The 20796-nt window shown below is 46.1% G+C and overlaps 2 protein-coding genes across 5 annotated transcripts in view; both read left to right on the plus strand.

The window, feature by feature from the left end:
- LOC127046852 (alcohol dehydrogenase 1-like) overlaps window positions 1–20796 on the plus strand; it is an 84598-nt gene that overhangs the window by 32507 nt on the left and 31295 nt on the right. For both annotated transcript variants that reach the window (XM_050944469.1, XM_050944468.1), the window contains exons 7-9: window positions 161–296; window positions 3759–3897; window positions 8508–9257. In XM_050944469.1, the coding sequence (XP_050800426.1) occupies window positions 161–296; window positions 3759–3897; window positions 8508–8532 (300 nt within the window). In that variant the 3' untranslated portion in view covers window positions 8533–9257. The remainder of the gene's footprint in view (window positions 1–160; window positions 297–3758; window positions 3898–8507; window positions 9258–20796) is intronic.
- LOC127046850 (alcohol dehydrogenase 1-like) overlaps window positions 17113–20796 on the plus strand; it is an 86681-nt gene continuing 82997 nt past the window's right edge. For 2 of the 3 annotated variants that reach the window (XM_050944467.1, XM_050944466.1), the window contains exon 1: window positions 17113–17232. In XM_050944467.1, the coding sequence (XP_050800424.1) occupies window positions 17215–17232 (18 nt within the window). In that variant the 5' untranslated portion in view covers window positions 17113–17214. The remainder of the gene's footprint in view (window positions 17233–20796) is intronic. The other variant, XM_050944463.1, reaches the window with a different exon arrangement.

Consider the following 20796-nt stretch of genomic DNA (forward strand, 5'->3'; position numbering starts at 1 on the left):
CGGGCCACAATATTTATTTTATTTCTTGTTGATATCAAAAGGACTTTATATTTTCAGTCACACAACCAATAAGCAGCCTGGAGTGGAAGATGATTTCATAATGTTGCTAATAGATAACTGCCTTTGTCTGATTATAGAATGTTTCTTTGTTTTAAATCAGACAGCTGCCCTGGCATCCTGCCACATGAATTACGGAATGAGTGTGATTGTAGGAGTGCCTCCGTCAGCATCAAAGATCACCTACCCTGCTATGCTGCTCTTCACTGGACGCACCTGGAAGGGGTCTATTTTTGGAGGTATGCACATGAGAAGAAGTGACTAAACACTGTTGTGTGCTTATGAAATTCACAGATTCTTGGACCAATTATTTTCAAATTTGGGTGCCATAATTAGGTGTCTAAATCTGTATTTAGACTCCCGACTAAAGGGTCTGGCTTTTCAGAGACATTGAGCACTGTTCTGCTGATCAGAGAGTATCTTGGGCCCAAGACAGGATAAAGATGTTAATGAAACCCTTGTTCATTTTTACAGCATTAAGCAGTTATATAGATATGATTTGAGGTTTCATGTAAAGTTATCACTGACTTATTCCCACTGTAACAACCACTGTTAAAAATCTTTTACACTTTTATTAAAGACACACAGAAGAGAAAGGAAAAACTATTACAGCTTTTGAAAGATAAAGTATTAAGTAAAGCTTTCATTTGAACAATGTCCCTTATTCCCTCTCTCTGTAGCTGGCTTTTATAGGTAGAAACCCTGCTTAATAGCCTTTCTGATAGCATTAAAGTTGGTATTAACTGTCCTTTTTGGGGGGGGCAGAGGGGCACGAGGAGGGGAATGTTATATGGTCTGGAGATGCTGTTGAAGTCCAATCCTTTTTTTCTTAAGACAAAACAAGACATGCACACAAAATGGGGGAAGAAAAGGCTAGCAAAGCTGCTTTTTTTATAAAATGTAGCTTTGGTGGCTGGTGCTGTCTTTCACGTGCTGTCTTGCTGCCGGAGAAAAAGTCTGCAACACACGTCGTTTATGAGCCATTTTAAGACCTGGCAAAGTTTTACCAGTGTCCAGCTATTAAAAGGTGTTGCTTTTACTTGCCTCTGGTCACAGGATCACAGCTGCGCTAAGGTGGAGTTAAGGTAGTAGATACGCCAGACTTACTGGACAACAGGAAGCAAAATCAGAGCGCTAGGAAAGAGGAGAAATAAGGTGAGGAATGAAAACAAAAGGTAAGGGAGGAGGTCAGTGCAAGAACCCCTGGCTCACATTCCAGGTGTTCTTCAGGATTTAGCTGAAGCCTGTGAAGGTGGCAATGTCATCTGGTTCCTTCTCTCTGGCCTGGTCTGGCCTGGCCATATCAGCATGCCTTTTAAGATCAGGATATGAAGGCCCAACAGTGTCACGGTGGATCCCAGGGCCCCAGGAGATGGGGGGAGTACCAGTCATCATGGTAAAGCTTGCTTCGTCCAGCTCACCCATCCCCAGATAACAATGAACTCATCTAAATCGCTCATTTAGTTGTGATCCATTGGAACACACTTTCTTAGTCTCTTCTTTTTGGCATGTGTTTTCCACCAGATTCATAGTCTGTTCTCTCACAAACTCTGAAGTAACAGTTTTATTGTCTGTTTACAGTTAAATATCAGAGGGAGGCACCTGACTCTAATTCTCATTTTATAACTTGGTTTTTGATTTCAAAACACCTCTGACCATGAGATTTTTTTGGTACATCTGAAAATCATACCAATGGAAATAAGATTCAGATTGCCTAAATACTGAGTTGAGCCCAGATCCCCAGTGGAAATTAGGCACCTAAATACCTTGAGGATCTGGGTGTTGGGTTCCTAATTTAGGCCCCCGTGATTGAAATAACTCTTATAGAAAGTAATTTAGAAAATTAAACATTAGTTCTAAGTTATCAGAAAAAAATAACCTATTTGGAGTGACCCAGGTTAAAATGAATTGAAGTGCAGAGTAAATTGTTAGAACTTTTATCACCAATTTCAAATGACAACACTGGCTTTCCTCCCCCCCCATCTTCCATTTCTTCCAGCGTATTTAAAAGATATGTGAAAAAAGAATTTGTAACTAAATGGCTGTCATAAACAGATAAAAAAGTTAATAGCACAGAAGTACTTTATATCTCTTTGACTGTAAAGGGTTAACAAGTTCAGTAAGCCTGGCTCTCACCTGACCAGAGGACCAATCAGAGAACAGGATACTTTCAAATCTTGAGGGAGGGAAGTTTTTTGTGCTGTGCTGTTAGAATTTGGTTGTTGGTCACTCTGGGGGCTCAGAGGGACCAGACGTGCAACCAGGTTTCTCTCCAATCTCCCTAATACAGGTTCTTATAGATTCAAAATAGTGAGTACTAGGTAGATAAAGTGAGTTAGGCTTATGTTTGTTTTCTTTATTTGCAAATGTGTATTTGGCTGGGAGGAGTTCAAATTGGTATTTTGCTGAAAAGATTTTAATTTGTACTTGTAAACTTAGGCTGGGAGAGTATTCCCAGTGTCTATAGCTAAAAAACCCTGTACCTATTCCATCTTAAATTTATAAGATCATTTTTACTATTTTTCTCTCTTTAATTAAAAGTTTCTTGTTTAAGAACCTGATTGTTTTTTATTCTGCTGAGACCCCAGGGGACTGGGTCTGGATTCACCAGGGAATTGGTGGGGAGAAAGGAGGGAAGAGGGAGAGAGAGGCTGATTTCTCTCTGTGCCAGGATTACTTTCTCTCAGGAAGAGTCTGGGAGGGGGAAAGAGAAGGAGGGAGGAAGGTGAATTGTCTTCTCTGTTTTGTGATTCAAAAAGTTTGAATCACAGTGATCTTCCAGGGTAACCCAGGGAGGGGAAGCCTGGGAGAGGCAATGGTGAGGGAAAGGGTTTACTTTCCTTGTGTTAAGATCCAGAGGGTCTGGGTCTTGGGGGTCCCCAGGCAAGGTTTTGGGGGGACCAGAGTGTACCAGGCACTGGAATTCCTGGTTGGTGGTAGCGCTACAAGTACTAAGCTGGTAATTGAGCTTAGAGGAATTCATGCTGGTACCCCGTCTTTTGGATGCTAAGGTTCAGAGTGGGGAATTATACCATGACAATGGCACACTGTGAATTCTAAGTACACTTTGAGGTTCTGAAATACGTTAAGGGTCCATAGGTCATTTGGTGCCTCTTGAAGGGGGCCCTGTAGCTCTGATGCATCCCACTTCAGTGATGCCTGTAGGAAATTATAAAATCCAGTTTTCTGTTTAAGAAATCACTTCCACAGTGAGCTTTGTCTGTATGCTTGCAAATGTTAGGGGTACATGGTTAGTTTGCGTAGCTAGCGTAAGTCAAATGGAGTTATATTGAGTGGGAAAGGATTGTACGACAGGAAAGAAACTTGCTGGATTCTATAATTGTATAATTTGCAGACATTCAAAATTTTGAATTTGTTTAAAAACTGTAGAATTCTTATAAAGAAAGTGTTTAAATTGTTTTTAGGGTGCCAGCTTGATCCACTGAAACATACTTTCAACTTAATATCTTAATAGAATTCCTTTTTAACAATGTTTTTTGTTTGCACATGGCGTTCCATGGGTAAATAAATATACATTGACAAGCCCCAACAAAGTCTCGATTGATGCATTGCTCTGCCAAAGAGCTTACCTCTTAATTTAAGTCTTCAGGGCTATAATATTCAGCAACATTTGAATATTTTTTTCACGTTTATTTCAGTGGCAGTATGTTGCTGATAATGTACAATCTTCTGTCTTTCAGGCTGGAAGAGCAAAGATTCTGTCCCTAAACTAGTTGCAGACTACATGGGGAAAAAATTCAACCTGGATGCTTTAATAACCCACACTTTGCCTTTCGATAAAATCAACGAAGGATTTGAACTACTGCGGGAAGGGAAGAGGTGAGAGTCATTTATTTATTCATCTTGTAAATACCATTTCCGTGTAAAATTCACTGTCACACAATGCAATAAAAAGCCGAGCACTGACAAGAGTGGGCTCTAAGAATTTAACCCTGCTCCATTACATTCCTCCACCCCCAAAAATCAAGGTTAGCACCACTGTACTGTGTCCAAAAGACAAATGCTAATCCCAGGTTCTTGATCCTGGAGTTGCACCTCGAGTTATCTTCCATACTCTGTACATTTCCATTCATGGCCAAAAATGCTCATCAGAGGTCATTTTAACTTTTTAAATCGTGCTGTATTATTGGAGGGCCTCAATTTTTTGGTAAGTGACTTATGATGTTCCAGCAAGTATTTTGTGTTCTCCAAAAGAAGAGGTCATGATCCATCATTGTTCCTTAACAATACAAAGTAACAAACAAAACTCTTTCCCTGGAAGAGAATTTAAATCACTGTATTCATTTAAAATTCTGTTCTTGTAAGCATATATGAGGCTCCTGCTGGCTTCAAGGGCTCTTGGAAAAGAAGAACAGCAGCAACAAAACCTCATATGTTTTTTTATTTCCAAAGTGAGACTTTATGGGTTCTAATATAGTTAATGTAAACTCAGCCTGTATTTTCATGGGAGATGTAATCAGAATCACTGGCTTTGGTGAGCTGCACCTGATGGAAATAACCATTTGTAGAGGGGAGAGGAACAAACTTGGTAACATTCACATCTGAATATGACTGGAGCCTCCCCTTTTTCAAGCATTAAGGTATGTCTGCAAATCATACACATTTTGAGAATTAGGTCCAAATTCTGCTCTTATGTGATGCGAGTCCCTTTTAGCTCCACTGAACTGCGTGGAGTTACTCTGGACTTACATCTGTGTAACAGAGGAAAAGAATTTGTCCTTTCACACTTTAGCTTTATTCAAAGAAGCTTCCAGTTCAGAGGTGGGCAAACTACAACTTGGATCCAGCTCGTCAGGGCTTTGAATCCAGCCCGCAGAATTGCAAGCCCCATGGCTCAGTGGTGCTAAAGCAGGCTCCCATTTTTGTGCTCGTTTTCAAATTCTACATCCTAGTATGGTGGGAGAAATAAGAGTGTCGTGTTAATAATAAAGTTAGGCTCACTGAATTTTGACAGGCATTTTCAGAAAGCGGTACGGTTCAGCTGAGCAGTTATTAAATTATTTTCAAATTGTTATTAACAAGATGCTGAATTATTACAGTGAGCAACTTATTTTTACAAAACATAAATGGGAGCCAGAAACAGGGTAATAGTCCTAACACTGGCTATGTTGTTCCTTCCCCAAATGTGTTAGGGCTATTTTTGCCAAAGTTCAATTAGAATGATAATCTTATCTTCACCTACTAATTGGAATTCTTTCCATATCTCGCTGCACCCATCTGGGTATTCTTTTCCCACCATTTCTAAATGTCCCTTGCTCTTATAGTAGTGCGTCCCACATTTTTGAAAGCTGAGCCCCGCTTCAGGAAAATGAAACCAGTTGTGCCTGCACTCTCTCGTGCCTGCCAACAATCCTGTCGTCGTTGTTAAATGCCTATATATCTTAGTACATCTACACTACGGGATTATTCCGATTTTACATAAACCGGTTTTGTAAAACAAATTGTATAAAGTCGAGTGCACGCGGCCACACTAAGCATATTAATTCGGTGGCATGTGTCCCTGGTTCGAGGCTAGCGTCGATTTCCGGAGCGTTGCACTGTCGGTAGCTATTCCGTAGCTATCCCATAGTTCCCACAGTCTCCCCCACCCCCTGGAATTCTGGGTTGAGATCCCAGTGCCTGATGGAGAAAAATCATCGTCGCGGGTGGTTCTAGGTAAATGTCGTCACTCATTCCTTCCTCTGGGAAAGCAACGGCAGACAATCATTTCGCGCCCTTTTTCCCTGGATTGCCCTGGCAGACGCCATAGCACAGCAACCATGGAGCCCGTTCAGCTTTTTTTTTTTTTTTTAACTGTCACTGTATGTCTACCTGATGCCGCTGACAGAGGCGATACTGCAGTGCTACACAGCAGCATTCACTTGCTTTTGCATGATAGCGAAGATGGTTATCAGTCATTCTGTACCATCTGCTGCCATTGTAAATTGGCAATGAGATGACGGTTATCTGTCGTTCTGTACTGTCTGCTGCTATCCTGGGTGCCCCTGGCTGAGGTCAGCCAGGGGCGCAAAGGCAAAAATGGGAATGACTCCCCGAGTCAATCCCTCCTTTATGGTATCTAAAAATAGTCATTCCTGCCTAGAATATGGGGCAAGTGTATTAGAGAACCAGTGTATCAGAGAGCACAGCTGCTCCATGTCAGATCCTGCAGAAATGACGAGCTGCATGCCATTCACGGGGGTTGCCCCTGCAACACCCCCACCCGTTGCTTCCCTTCTCCTCAACCTTCCTGGGCTACCGTGGCAGTGTCCCCCCCATTTGTGTCATGAAGTTATAAAGAATGCAGGAATAAGAAACAGTGACTTGTTAGTGAGGTAAAATGAGAGGGAGGCAGCCTCCCTCTGCTATGACAGTCCAGGCAGGACATTAAGCAGTGTGGGGGAGAGGAGCGCAGCATCCCGCTGCTGTGATAGTCCAGGCAGTATAGAATCTTTTCTTCACACAGGAAAGGGAGGGGGCTGATGGAGCTCAGCCCCCAATTGCTATGATGAGGACGGTTACCAGCCGTTCTGTACCATCTACTGGGAATGACCGGGAATCATTCCTATTTTTACCCAAGCCCCCCCGGCCAGCCTCACCTGAGGCCAGCCAGGAGCACTCACGGGCTGATGACAAGGACGGCTAGCAGTCCTACTGCACCATCTGCCACCGGGGAGGGGAGAGGAGTGGACACTGCTCTTTACTGCCGCTACATCGCGTCTACCAGCAGCATTCAGTAGACATAGGGTGACATTGAAAGAAGTCAAGAAACGATTTCTTTCCCTTTTCTTTCACATGTGGGGGGAGGGAGTAAATTGTCGAGCCATACCCTGAACCATGCCGGACAATGTGTTTGAACCTACAGGCATTGGGAGCTCAGCCTGTGGACTGTGGGATAGCTGGAGTCCTCAGTACCCCCTCCTTCCCTCCATGAGCATCCATTTGATTCTTTGGCTTTCCATTACGCTTGTCATGCAGCACTGTGTAGCCTGGAGATTTTTTTCAGATGCTTTGGCATTTTGTCTTCTGTAATGGAGCTCTGATAGAACAGATTTGTCTCCCCATACAGCGATCAGATCCAGTATCTCCCGTATGGTCCATGCTGGAGCTCTTTTTGGATTTGGGACTGCATCGCCACCTGTGCTGATCAGAGCTCCATGCTGGGCAAACAGGAAATGAAATTCAAAAGTTTGTGGGGCTTTTCCTGTTTACCTGGCCACTGCATCCAAGTTGAGATTGCTGTCCAGAGCGGTCACAGTGGTGCACTGTGGGATACCGCCCGGAGGCCAGTACCATCGATTTGCAGCCACACTAACCCTAATCCGATATGGTAATACTGATTTTAGCGCTTCTCCTCTCGTTGGGGAGAAGTACAGAATCCGATTTAAAGAGCCCTTTATATCGATATAAAGGGCCTTGTAGTGTGGACGAGTACAGCATTAAATCGGTTTAACACTGCTAAAATCGGATTAAACGCGTTAGTGTAGACCAGGCCTTAATCTGTATGTCTTCCATGCCCGCTCCTCACACTTTAGGAGATACTGCTGCAGCCCTTCATAATATGATATTTCTGCTCCTTTGTTACGTCTTTTGGGGATCGGTGAAATAGTTACCATCTGTTGAAATGAACAGAGCAGCTCAAACCTCAGAGCTACTGTTCTTGGCTCTCTGCAAACTTAGGCAGGCATCTCTGCATTGGTTATGCTCATGTTTTGAAGGTGTACTTCACAACCATAACAGCTAGAGACTCACTTTTTCCAAATGAAAGCTGAGACGGAAAAGAAGGCTCTCCCAGGGGGATGTGCCCCACAGTTTGGGAGAGCCTGCTTTACAGAAAGCATGTAGTATAGAACCAGCAGAAGCTGGATTTCAATTTTATAAGTGATGGAGAAATTAAAACTTACCCTCTCTGGAAGGGAGAGAATCTTTCAGTAGTCTAGTTAAATATTTACATGGTAGGATAATACACATTCCTGACATGAAAACAAGAGGATTGCATCTCAGGATTTCATTAGGGAGGTCTACAATAATGACAAAACAATTCCTCTTAAAGGAAGCCACATATTCAAAATACGATATGCATAAGGGCTGCAGCACTAGGAAATTCACTCTTGGGAACTCTCATGAACTGGAAAGGGAATGACTAAATAAGCCCCTGGGGCTTTTCCATCTCTAAATTCTGGGATTAATGGCTAAAGCAGAGATGGGCTCGTGAGTGAACTATATGGCAGAACAAGATCTGAAAGACACAGATGTTACATGAGAAAGGAGTGTGTCCTTATGCATTTCTATTCAGCTAAATTTGCAGTCACTTCTTTTATAGTTCAGCCAATAGCGTATTGGTAGGGGTATAATGGAGAATTAGGTTATCCTGAATCTTGTGAAATGTTAGCAGTTACACACTGATGTTTGGAACATCAGTCATTAACCTGACTTTTTTTCTATTTCAGTATCCGCACTGTCCTGCTGTTTTAGGATCGGCCTGGGGGTTGTCAACAGCATGACACATCTCATCCAAAATCTCCTCCCTGCAATATCTATATCGTGAAATCACAAAACAAAGTGCAGAAAGTCTTGGATAATTCTTTGCTACTAATAGCTGAGTAAAATGGACCAAACAAAAGCTGCAGTCATCTGGGCAGATTTTGATTAATAAGGAAGAATCGTTCTAAGTGCAGAATTTGGAATATAAACTGTTGTTTGGAAGTCTTTTAAATAGAGGCATATAAGAAGGAAATGAATCTGCTTCCTACCAGGGTATCCTACAAAGGATCCTCCATTGGTGATTTCTTTAAATCCTTTACCCTGTTGTCCCTTTCTGTGCTGAATCCTCGCTGTTTTAATTAGTACAATCATAAGCATATGAAATCTACAGTACTTGACATCTCAAACACCAGTATGTTGTGAAATGCCTTGATTCTTGTTTTTTTAATTGTTGCACTACCTGATTTTATATGAGGTGAGAGAGAAATGTTTCTTTAGGTCTTTGTCTAGCATCCTGTGAGGTGTTAATTTTTCCTCAGTTATGGTCCTTTATCCATCTTGAAATAATTTGGTTTTCTGAATATCCAAGAGAAGAAAGTTATTGGTGGTTTAAAAAAAAAGAGAATCCAGGAATAGGTAACTCCAGTGCAGCAGTTCTCAAACTGTGCGTCGGGACTCCAAAGTGGGTCACAACTCTGTTTTCATGGGGTCGCCAGGTCTGGCGTTAAATTTTCTGGGGCCAAAGCTTGAGCCCCACTGCCTGGGTCCGAAGCTGAACCCCACTCCCCACCACCTGGAGTCGAAGCCCTTGGGCTTCCCTCCCTGAGGTGGCTTTGGCCTCTCTGTTTAATTAGCAGGATATTAGAGAACTCTTTTCTTTACTACTTCTGATTCAAGTATATAATATTTTAAACATCAGTCATTATATCTTGTCATTTGCCATTTTCTCTTGAACCTGCAAGATGCTCAGTGCCCTCAACTGGAGTCCTAAAATCTTTCCAAGTTTATTCATATGCAAGTGTTTTAATTTCTCTGTTTTTCTTCCTTTGAACTCCCAACCCTCTCCATCTGTCTATGGTCACTCAGGTAGCGAGGTTTGTAATGACTGAGAATGCCAACAACCAAACACCAAATGCTTGAATTGTGAACGCCAATAGATGACATGTAACCAAGTCACTAATCTAGATACACGAGGGTGCTATGCCAGCGGACATATTGCTCATTTTGCAGTTTCAACTTTCATAACTCTGAAATCAAACTATGTTTAAAAAAAAAATCAGGACCATTTATATGCATCATGTACTCCTGCTTGTTTAAATTAGTTGTTGGGCTGATCTGAGAGGAATATAGTTTTGGACATTGTTCCACTTTGTTTTTATCCAGAAAACTTGTACATGGGCCCAAAGCTTTGGAAATTAATTAAAGCAATTAAATGAAAATTGTCATCAGTTAGCATTATTACAATGTTTCTGTCAAACCCTGCATAGTTATTTGCACTGTTTAAATACAGCATAGTCTGAGAATTTTTACTCCTTTTTATAAAAAAGGGAAAACAGACAGTGGAATATGGCTGCAGTCTGAGAGACTGTGCAGCTTCGAAAGGATGGGATTATCTGGTACTACTTGCAAGAATGAGAGGAGAACTCAATTTCAGTCAATATCTGTAAGAATTTTTGTTTCTTATTTAAGCAAGTAGACGTTCAAAATGATCACATTAAGAATGGATGTTGTTATGATATTTGAGTTGTAAAGCATGTGAACTGAGGTTGCTCTCATGTTAACGTAGCCTTAACTGATGCAGTCCTTGATCTGTATTGATTCTATCAATATGAAATGTCCTTGAGAAACCACAACTCTCAGTTAATGATTTTTTGTGGGTGAGTTAATATATACACATTTCACATTTTTAAACAGTAACGGTTTATTAAAACCAGCTTATTCGGAGGTTGAAGAATTAGACTTTACTTGTTTACTGCCATATCGATGTTCAGGCTTACTGTGCACTTTGCTCAGAAAATGTACCTAATTATTCTATGGGTCGTGAAACTTCTTGTTTTCTGAACCTTTTAGGGTACATTTGATCACCTTTTCAAGCTTTTCTCCACAACATTCGGGCTAGAAATGTACTTTTAAAAAAAAATGAAAGCTGTGATTTTCACATAAACACACATCTCCAGGAATTAGAGCTTCAAGAGAAACACCAAATATGATGAGACTCAAAATTGTGAAAGCTGACAATAATGGATACATCATGTTTATTATGTCTAAAATAAGAGTGAGCTCTCCCGAGTAGAGATTCTGACTTTCTTATAGGCTCAACCACCTACCACATTTTTAGTGTTGTAAAAGTCATACAATAAGAAAAGCCTGAATCGTAACGTTGGGCCAGGTGCATGCATCCCAACAAGAAGAAACCAGATTCAGGTAACATGGAGAAACATAACTGAGCAGCCATTTCAGACAAGAACCAGAATTGTTTAGACTGCTCTGTAAACAATTGTGGCATTCCAGCCATTTATCACAAATTGTCAGTGTTCCAAAAGATTATTTACAAGGGTTGCACAACACCTTTCACAGCACTATTCAGCTCTTGCTATTTGTTCTTGTGAGCTCACAATAATTTAGTGTTTTTCTAAAATCCCCAGCACCTAGACTCAAGTGCTTACACAAGAATCTGAGCTTCAATATTTTATTTTTTTTAAAAGGTTCCTAGACTTAAAGTGTATGTTTTACATAGCAGATGGGAGCATGCTTCCCAGCACAGAAACTAGCCTGCTTGAGCTACTGTGCTAAAAATAGCAGTTTAGCCATGGTGGTATGGGCACCAGCATAGCAGATGCCTGAGTGCAATCACACCCAATCTCCTGGGTACGTACTCAGGATAGTTTTTGACCAGAACGCCCCCTCAAAAAGGGACCCTGTCAGCTCCAGTCAGCACCATTAAAGGTCTAGGTGGTGGTGCAGTGGGGCTAAGGCTGGCTTTCCCCGATTCCTGGAATCGGTTGGTATGATCCTGCCCCCACCCCGGGAAGGGCTGCAGGGGCAGTGCCTGTGGGTGGGGCAGTATGCAGAGCCTCCTGGCCGCACCTATGCCTAGGAGCTGGAGAGACATGTCACTGCTTCCTGGGAGCCGCCTGAGGTAAGCGCTGCCCAGAGCCCGCACCCAGAACCCCGTCCTGCACTCCAACCCCCTGTCCCAGCCTGAACCCCCTCCTGCACTCTGAACCCCTCAGCCCCAGCCCTGAGCTCCCTCCCACATCCCAAACCCTTCATCCACGGCCCCACCCCAGAGTCCTCACCCACAGCTGGAGCCCTCACACCCCAACCGCCTGCCAAAGCCCTGAGCCCCTTCACAAACCCCAGAGCCAGCACCCTGAGCTGGAGCCCTCACTCCCCCACACACGCCAAACCCTTGCCCCAGCCCAGTGAAAATGAGCGAGGGTAGGGGAGAGTGATTGATTGATAGAAGGAGGAAGGGAGGATGGAATGAGTGGGGGCAGGGGAAGGGTGTTTGGTTTTTTGCAGTCAGAAAGTTGGCAACCCTAACTCAGATGGCTCTCTCAACTGCCACCAGGCTGCTTCAGTCACACTGTTGTTGTCATGCTGCAGACCTAGTGGGTGTCTGGTGTCTACCACTGCTGGGAAGCACATTCGCAGCTGCAGTGTAGACATGCTCTATGATTGCAGAAAAAAGCTTGAAAACGTGACCTCAGTGCTTCCTAAAAGCTCTAAAAACAGAATGTAAATTAAAAAGAAAACCCAAAACATTGTATTAAACCTCATAAATGTTTTGAGGCCTGACTCATGCTTTTTGAACACTTGAGATTATAAATACTGGAACAATTGCAACAAAAGGTCATCCCAGGCATTTTTAACAGTGCAGTCTGCTCCTTTACCGCTACCGCCAGCCTGCTACTTATACACAGGACAGCCACCTTCCAAAGTGCTCTCTGGCCTCAATGCCATTTACTGGTCTCTTCTGAGTTTCACTACTTTTCTCTCAGCAAGTCTCAAACTGTGGGTAGGGACCCCAAGTGGGTCGTGACCCAGTTTTAATGGGGGTTGCTAGGGCTGGTTTTAGACTTGTTGGGGCCTGGGGCCAAAGCCCAAGCCCCACTACCCAGGTCTGAAGCTGAAGTGTGACAGCTTCAGCCCTGGGTGGCAGGGCTCAGGTTACAGGCCACCCATCCCGAGTTGAAGCCCTTGGGCTTTGGCCTCCACCCTGGGGCTGTGTGGCTTGGGCGGGCGCAGGTTCAGTCCCCCTGCCTGGGGTCATGTATAGTAATTTTTGTTGTCAGAAGGGGGTCACGGTGCAATGAAGTCTGAGAACCGCTGTGGCCTATCCACTAGTCATCAGGACTGGCTAGAGATGCTAAACTGAGTCTCTAACCGGTCCTTTCCCTGCACCTCATTTTGTGGGCAGCGGGTTCCTTATGCTATTGTAAATCTAGCAAACCAGGTACATTGGGGATAATTGTGAAGTCTGGTACATGTAAAGGGCTTAAAGAGAAATAGGGCAACAAGAGGCATTATTTCCCCAATGTTTCATGTTCTTTGTTCTACAAATGGCTTTCATTGTTGTATCTGACTTTGATTAGGATATCATAAAAATGATGGTAATAATAATGCATTGCACTTAGGCGGGAAGAGGAGAGTGGGTGTTGTGCAGGTTGCCGTCAGGGTAATATCTTCATATTGCTCTGAGAGAGCTTGTAGTAACCAGCTTCTCTTCCTCCTACTTGTAGTGAGGACAACACTCTGTCCGCAACACTTAGCCCAAGTTAGAACACTCAAGCAACTAGCTCAAGTTGGAGCAGCCATGCTGCAAAACAACACTGGAGCTACCACAGTGATTGGATTAGTGGTTGATGAGTTTTGGTAACCCTAATCTAAACCATAACCTGTAGCTGCATCCCCACTGTATTATAAGACAGAGAGTGAGCAGCACGAGCTTCAACCTATGGGCCAGCTAGCTTGAGTTTAAAGCACCACTTAACTAGAGCTAGAGATTTTTGTTTGTGGATAGGAGTCAGGTTAAGTACAACACTCGAGCTATAATTTGAGTTAATACTGCAGTGAAGATGATCTTGGAGGATGCTGTTCCCTGGGAAGGTAACAGAGTAAGAACAGACCTGCTGCTAAGGAAAGATGCTAGAGCAGAGAGTTTGCAAGGAAGAGGGACGGAATAAAGTCCCATCCTTACCTATCAGGTAGCACAAAGGCCCTTTTGTCTTGTGTTTGAGGGGGTAGAAGCAAACTGTAGGGCAGTGTAGTGGGGCAGACTGCCCCACTCCCTGTGAGAGTGCGCTGTGGCAGGCCAGGGCACCTGCACAGATGGGGAGCCAATCAGGGCCCAGTTTGGAGACAGCCGATCAGGGCCAGGCTCAGATGTATATAAAGGCTGCCTGGAGCAGTCAGTCTGTCCCAGGCCTTTGATGGGGGAAGGTCAGTCTCCAAGGGAGGAGACTAGCACCGCGGACAGCGCAGTGCTGGCCAGGCTCCGGGAGGCTAGGGAGCTTAAGCCTGTAACCTGCCAGGCTGCCGGCCTTGAAAGGAAGGGCCTAGCGGGTGCAAGAGGCTGTAGGGGAAGCGGCCCGAGAAAGCAGACAGACGAGGGGAGAGAAGGAGGACAGCGAGGCTGCTACCAGAGGGTCCCTGGGCCGGGACCCAGAGAAGAGGGCAGGCCTGGGTCCCCCGCTTCACTCCTTGCAGTACACCCAGCCATTGGCCGTAGGGAGCGGCCATTAGATTACGCCAGATCCCTAACAAGAGGGATTGGACTCAGAGGGTGGTTGGACACGATGGCTGGAGTGTAGAACTGCTGATCATGGACCACCGGAAGAGGGTCCAGATGGACTAAAGGACACTGCCGGAGGGCAGTGGCCTTGAAGAGGATGCCACCAAGCAGGGAGCAACGTGGGTCCAGAGACAGCAACGCAGGGCAGAATGACAGATGGGACACCACCAGGTGGGGGCACTCCACTGGACAGAGCTAATTCCCAGAGTCACCAGCAGGAGGTGCCAGCTGGTGAGTCCCAACCTGTTACAGGCAGGTAAGCTTTGGTAGCAGTTTTCCCCTCTGTGTCCACTACTGCTCTGTGAAATAACAGTTATGTAACACTTCTGCCCCTCTGAGTTGGCAGCAACAAGGGCCGGGTTCAGTATCCAAGGGTTCCGTTTCAATAACACCATGCATAACTGGCTCGAGCCCCCACCCAGTGACCTGGGACATTTACATACCACCCTCCCCGGGTGCCTCTAGGAGGCAATACTTCCCCTCTCACAAGCACGGAGTCTGTGTAGCAAAATCCTTTTAATAAAGGAGGGAAACAATGTGGCATCCCATTGGAGAAACACCACAAACAAGATTATAAAACAAACCATAAGCAAAAAACCCACCTCCAAGTACGTTTGGCAATGTCCTTTCGCCCTTAGGGTCTTAAGTCCAATCACCCCAAAGTCCAACAACCCAAAAGTCTCTGGTCAGTGGAACCCCAGAGTTCAAAAGTTTACCTGCAGAGTTTTACCCCCCTCAGCCTGGGTGGAAATGGGGGAGGCCCCCACACAGGGTAGTAAGGGACACCTTACATGGGCCAAGGTCAACGGCTCTGCCTCTCCGTGGAGTTCTGCTGCAGCCCTCACCACAACTAGCTCCACTTCACCAGCTGTGCCACTCCTCTAGGCAGCCCACAAGCCATTCCAGCCATCCCCGCAAACTGCTCCACTCCGCTCACTGTTCCGTGGGCTGCTCTAACATGCTGCAAACTGCTCTACTCTGCCAGCCACTTAGTAATAGGTCTTCAGACTCCCCCACCAGTTAGCACAGCACTCAGTGCTCTCAGCTCAGTAATTCCAGCTCTTTAGAGATTTCAACTCTTAGCAATTTCAGCTCATAGTAGGGGAGCCCCAGTGCTGTGCACCATTAGCCCAACATGAATTCAGCTCAGCAGCTTTTAGATAGACTCCTAATGGAATCAAAATTAGCTCTACTTTTTAACAGCTGAGAGAAAAGACTGTGCAATTAATATTCCAGGCCCATTCCCCTCTCAATTCACTGGGGGTTGGAACCCATGTCCCATGTCTAGCAAGTGCTGCTTAATTGAGGTTGAGTCATTTCTGTCATAAAGCAGTCTCATAGTTCCTCATTCACATAGTCAGGGTAACACCACTTTATTCTTCTTGCCCCAATAACAAAGAAATTGGGGATCCCAGAGCTGTCAAAACACCTATCCCAGCCTGCCCTGGGCTATGCTAGGTGAGCTGGCTGTGCCAATGCAAATACCTGAAATTCCTTTCCACACTCCCCATAATTCACCACCAGATGTCAGGGTAGAGCTCATCCTGACTCTGCTCACAGTTACATTCTAATGGCAAATGTAATTAAAGACAATGATGAGTAAAAATCCTATCACATGAAAAGACAGACTGGGCTCTTCTTTGCAGTGTTGCTGTAGCTGTATTGATCCCAGGATATGAGAGAGACAAGATGGGTTAGGTAATATCTTTTATTGGATCAACTTCTGTTGGTGGAAGGTACAAGCTTTTGAGCTATTCTGAACTCTTCTTCAGGTCTGGGGAAGGAAGCAGGGGTTTTGGAAGTTGGTTTAAAACCCCCTAAATCCCAGACTGGGGCAATGGGAACTTCTACAGCTTGTCCTGGGCTCTGAAAATCTTGGCTTCTGCCCTAGTTCTTTTAAAACCATAATCCATTTTTCTTTCAATGTGCTTGTTTGAGGAGGTGTTATTTTTTGATGGGCTAAAATGCAGGCACCTTACTTGAAACTGTCCCAGAGTGGAAGCCTACATGTGATACATCAGCAGTTCTCAACCAGGAGTCTTAGACTCACTGGGCCTACCTGAAGGCCCACCATGTGGGGCGCAAGCCTGGGACCCCAAACCTGTTGCCCTGCTTGCTGCCCCTTAATGTCAGCCCTGGATTTTATATGTAGAGAAACAGTTGTGGAAGAAGTGGGTCTGGAGTTTTTACAGTATGTTAGGTGGGCCTCAGAAAGAAAAAGGTTGAGAACTTCTGTGATAAATAACAAAAAAGCAGGTAGCATCTCTGATTGTGAAATTATATGTATGGCTACTGTAGCTTTCATACACATACCTGTGGCCCGTACTTGCTGTCAGGAATCCTGGTGCTAGCCATTACATAATCACTAGGTGAACAAGGCAGTGCATATTTAAACTGCAATCACAGGCTGCCCTGCCTTTCTTCACAACAGAACTGTTAAGAAATTCTCATTTCCACATTTCACAAGGCTAAATATTCTGAAATTTGATGCTGCTTTTATTTATTTTTGTTTTGCTAATTAAACGTAAGGAAATGTGGTAATTTTGCAACCCCCTCGGCCCCCTTTCAACCCGGGAACAAATGCTGAGACTCACGTGGTGCCTTTTAGGGTCAGCGGCCCCGCAAAGCAAACGGGGAGCGCAGCTGCAGACTTTGACCGCTGCGTGGAAGAGCTGGATCTCTCCTCCCTCCAAAGGGCAGCGGCTGCCACGGCTGGTTTGTCGGGGCCCCGCTCAGTTTCCCGGGTTGGCGGGACAGCGCGGCGGGCGCTGGCAGCCAGTGATCTGCGCCTGGGGCTGCTTTACTCTCGGCAAAGGGAAGCGGAGCCTGCCTGTCTGCAGGGAGCGGCCGGGCCGGGCCGGCTCTGCGCGCGCCCCATGGGCACCTCCGGCAAAGTAAGAGTAACGGCCTGATCGTCGGTATTTCAAAGAGCCTGCAGCGCTGCCACGGTGATTGTTCCGGGCGGGGCTGCAAACTGTTACTGCCGCTGAGCCTGGCCCCGGGCTCGTAATGGGGGAGTCGCTGCAAGCACCGCGCTGAGCACCGTGCTACGGTCCCAAATGCCAGCGCCTTCCCTCTCCGCAGCTGGGCCAAACAGCTGCAGCCCTGGGCCAGCCTCCAGGCAGCTTTACTTAGCGTTAATCAGTCACCCCGCAAATAGCTGGCCACAGTAAATGCTGTATTCATCATTAGTGCCCTGACCTCCCCCCCAATTCTGTGGTTTGGGGTGGGGGAGGAGCTGAGTGGTCAGGGACTTTGATTTGTAAGTGCCCCTGAAGGCAGTGGGTAGAAACAGCCATAGTCCAGCGGGCACATTCCAGCATGCGGAAATGGCAGGCTGGTAAATCAGAAAACTAAGGCCTTGGCTACACTGGCGCTTTACAGCGCTGCAACTTTCTGGCTCAGGGGTGTGAAAAAAACACCCCCCTGAGCGCTCGCGCTGCAAGATACAGCGCTGTAAAGTGCCTGTGTATACAGTGCCCCAGCGCCGGGAGCACGGCTCCCACCGCTGCAAGCTAAACCCCATCAGGATGTGCAGTACGTGCGGCCACACTCGCACTTCAAAGAGCTGGTGAGGACTTTGCTGATGAGTGTTGCCAGCACATGACGTTTGGCAGTTGAGCTATTCCTTCAGCTCCAAAGTGACAGTGAGGAGTCCGACGATGATATCGAGTGACCTGACGCGTGTGACACTGAATTACTTGTGGCATTCACGGAAATGCTCAGCACTGTGGAACGCTGCTTTTGGGCTTGGCAAACAAGCACTGAGTGGTGGGATCACATCGTCATGGAAGTCTGGGATGATGAGCAGTGGCTGCAGAACTTTCGGATGAGAAAAACCACTTTCATGGGACTGTGTGAGGAGCTCGCCCCCACCCTGCGGAGCAAGGACACGAGACTGAGAGCTGCCCTGCCGGTGGAGAAGAGGGTGGTTATTGCAATCTGGAAGCTGGCAACTCCAGACAGCTACCAATCGGTCGCGAACCAATTTGGAGTGGGAAAGTCGACCGTTGGAATCGTGTTGATACAAGTTTGCAGGGCCATTAATCGCATCCTGCTAAGAAGAACCGTGACTCGGGGGAATGTGCAGGACATTCTGGATGGCTTTGAACAAATGGGTTTCTCTAACTGTGGAGGGGTGATAGATGGGATGCATATTCCTATTCTGGCACCACCCCACCTAGCATCCAAGGACATTAATCGGAAGGAGTATTTCTCTATGGTTGTCCAGGCGCTTGTGGATCACCGTGGGCATATCATTGACATTAACACAGGCTGGCCTGGAAAGGTGCATGATGCACGCATCTTTCGGAACAGTGGCCTGTTCAGGAAGCTTCAGGCCAGGACTTTTTTCCCAGACCGGAAGATCACAGTAGGGGATGTTGAAATGCCCATTGTGATTCTTGGAGACACCGCTTACCCATTAATGCCTTGGCTCATGCAACCGTATACAGGGAAGCTTGACAGGAGCAAGGACCAGTTCAACTACAGGCTGAGCCAGTGCTGAATTGCTCTGGAGTGTGCTTTTGGCTGTTTAAAAGGGCACTGGAGATCTCTGTATGGGAAGCTAGACTTGAGGGAAAGCAGCATCCCTGCGGTTATATCCGCGTGCTGTACCCTCCATAATATTTGACAAGGGAAGGGTGAAACATTCAGTCAGGAATGGACCTCTGAGGTTCAACACCTAGAGGCTGAATTTGGACAGCCAGAGAGCAGGGCTACTAGAGAGGCCCAGCACAGGGCTACAAGGATTAGGGATGCCTTGAGGGAGGAATTTGAGGCTGAAAACCAACAGTAATGTTGGGTGCCTTGCACGGGAGTGAAGTGCAGTGGTTACAATGTTAGTAGGAATCTGTTTTTCCTAAAATGATTTGCAGTGCCTATTTCTTTCCTGGGCTATGATATCTTTCACTTTCTGCAATAATAAAGACTGTTTTCAAAGCCAAGAATTCATTTATTGAAAAGAAAATAACTTTCTTGACAGACACACAACATTTTGAGAACCTAAAAGGGCAGGTGGGTGGGGTGGTGAACTGTACAGTCAGAGGTTTGAATATGTCCTGTCTAGAGTGCTGTGCAATGACTGCTGCACATCAGGATGAAAATACTGCACGGTGATGGGGGTTGAGTGCAGAGGGTAAGGGTTGTAGTTCTCAGGGCTGGTTGGTGAACGTACAGATGTTGGGGGCAGCTGGTGGTGGTAATAACCTGGATGCTGGGGAAGGGGGTTTGGAGCTGACATTGGGGCACAAGGGAAAGAGCTTTGGGATGGGGGGGCGGGGCTGGCACGGTAGTGCTCTACCTACATGGCTACGAGTGACTGGATAGAGTCCGCTTGGCGCGCCAGGATGCTTATCAGCTGCTTTGTGCTTTACTTCTTAGCTGCTGCGTTTCTCTCGCGGAGCCTGCTTTCCCTTTTCCTCCAGTCCTGCAGTTTTTTACTCTCTCTGGCAGAGTGATCCATAGCTGCTTTCAGCATGTCTTCTTTGCTTTTTCGCGGCTTCTTCCTGAGGTTTTGTAGCCTCTGAGCAGTGGATGATACGGGCAGTCGAGTAGTCAAGGACACTTTTCGAAAGGCAAAAATGGCAACAGTTAACATAGGCTGCATTGTTTATAATCTCACCCAGTTATTCCCACACAGTGAAGGAGTTTACAGTCTTCACTTTAGCATACTTTTCCCATACCAAACAGAGCGCACCTAGCCCACAGGAGCCAGGAAATGGTGAGTAAGGGGGACTGACTGCTTCAGAGATGTGCAGGGGTTTCTGTGCGTTGGGGAAAGCAAACTACTGCAGGGGGCATCTACACTGAACACTCTCCCAACATTTTCCACAGGAGTTAATCCTGGAAGATATCTCGCTGCTGCGGGTCACCTGGGAAGAGTGGGAGGGTCTTCTGCAGCAATGCGGATTCCGCCCTTGCCCCTATGCAGCTTGCCTGTGTGCAGCAATGGTCCCTCCCCACCCCTCGCGGCACAGTGGCGCGGACGCCTTAGCCTGACTGGGACATGGACCACAGTGGCTTTACCTATAAACTTGCACAAGTGCATTGCCCACACTCTGGCTGAAACTTTTGAAGAGATTACCCAGGCCGATTACCGCGATGTGATAGACCACATCAATGGGTTATTCCACATCTAGGCATGCATGCAGCCCTACCCCTCCCTCCTCTCCCGAAACATTTCCATCCTGAAAATAAAAGTCGCTTACCGGTAACCCGCTCGTCTGCTTGTCTTTCACCAAGTACCGGCTCCTGCGACTGGCTACCTTCCTCCTGGCTTGAGCAGAGCTCCTGGCTGCATGTCTCCTGGGACTCCGGGGTGTCTCCCTCCACCCCAGTACCCTCCAGTCTCGATTTCCTCCCCCTCCACCCCTGCTCTGAAGTGTCCATCGTGGTCATCGGATTGGCAGTGGGGTCACCCCCAAGTATCGCGTCCAGCTCCTTGTAAAAACGGCAGG

This window comes from Gopherus flavomarginatus, chromosome 3 (genome assembly GCF_025201925.1).
Source record: "Gopherus flavomarginatus isolate rGopFla2 chromosome 3, rGopFla2.mat.asm, whole genome shotgun sequence".
NCBI lineage: Eukaryota > Metazoa > Chordata > Testudines > Testudinidae > Gopherus > Gopherus flavomarginatus.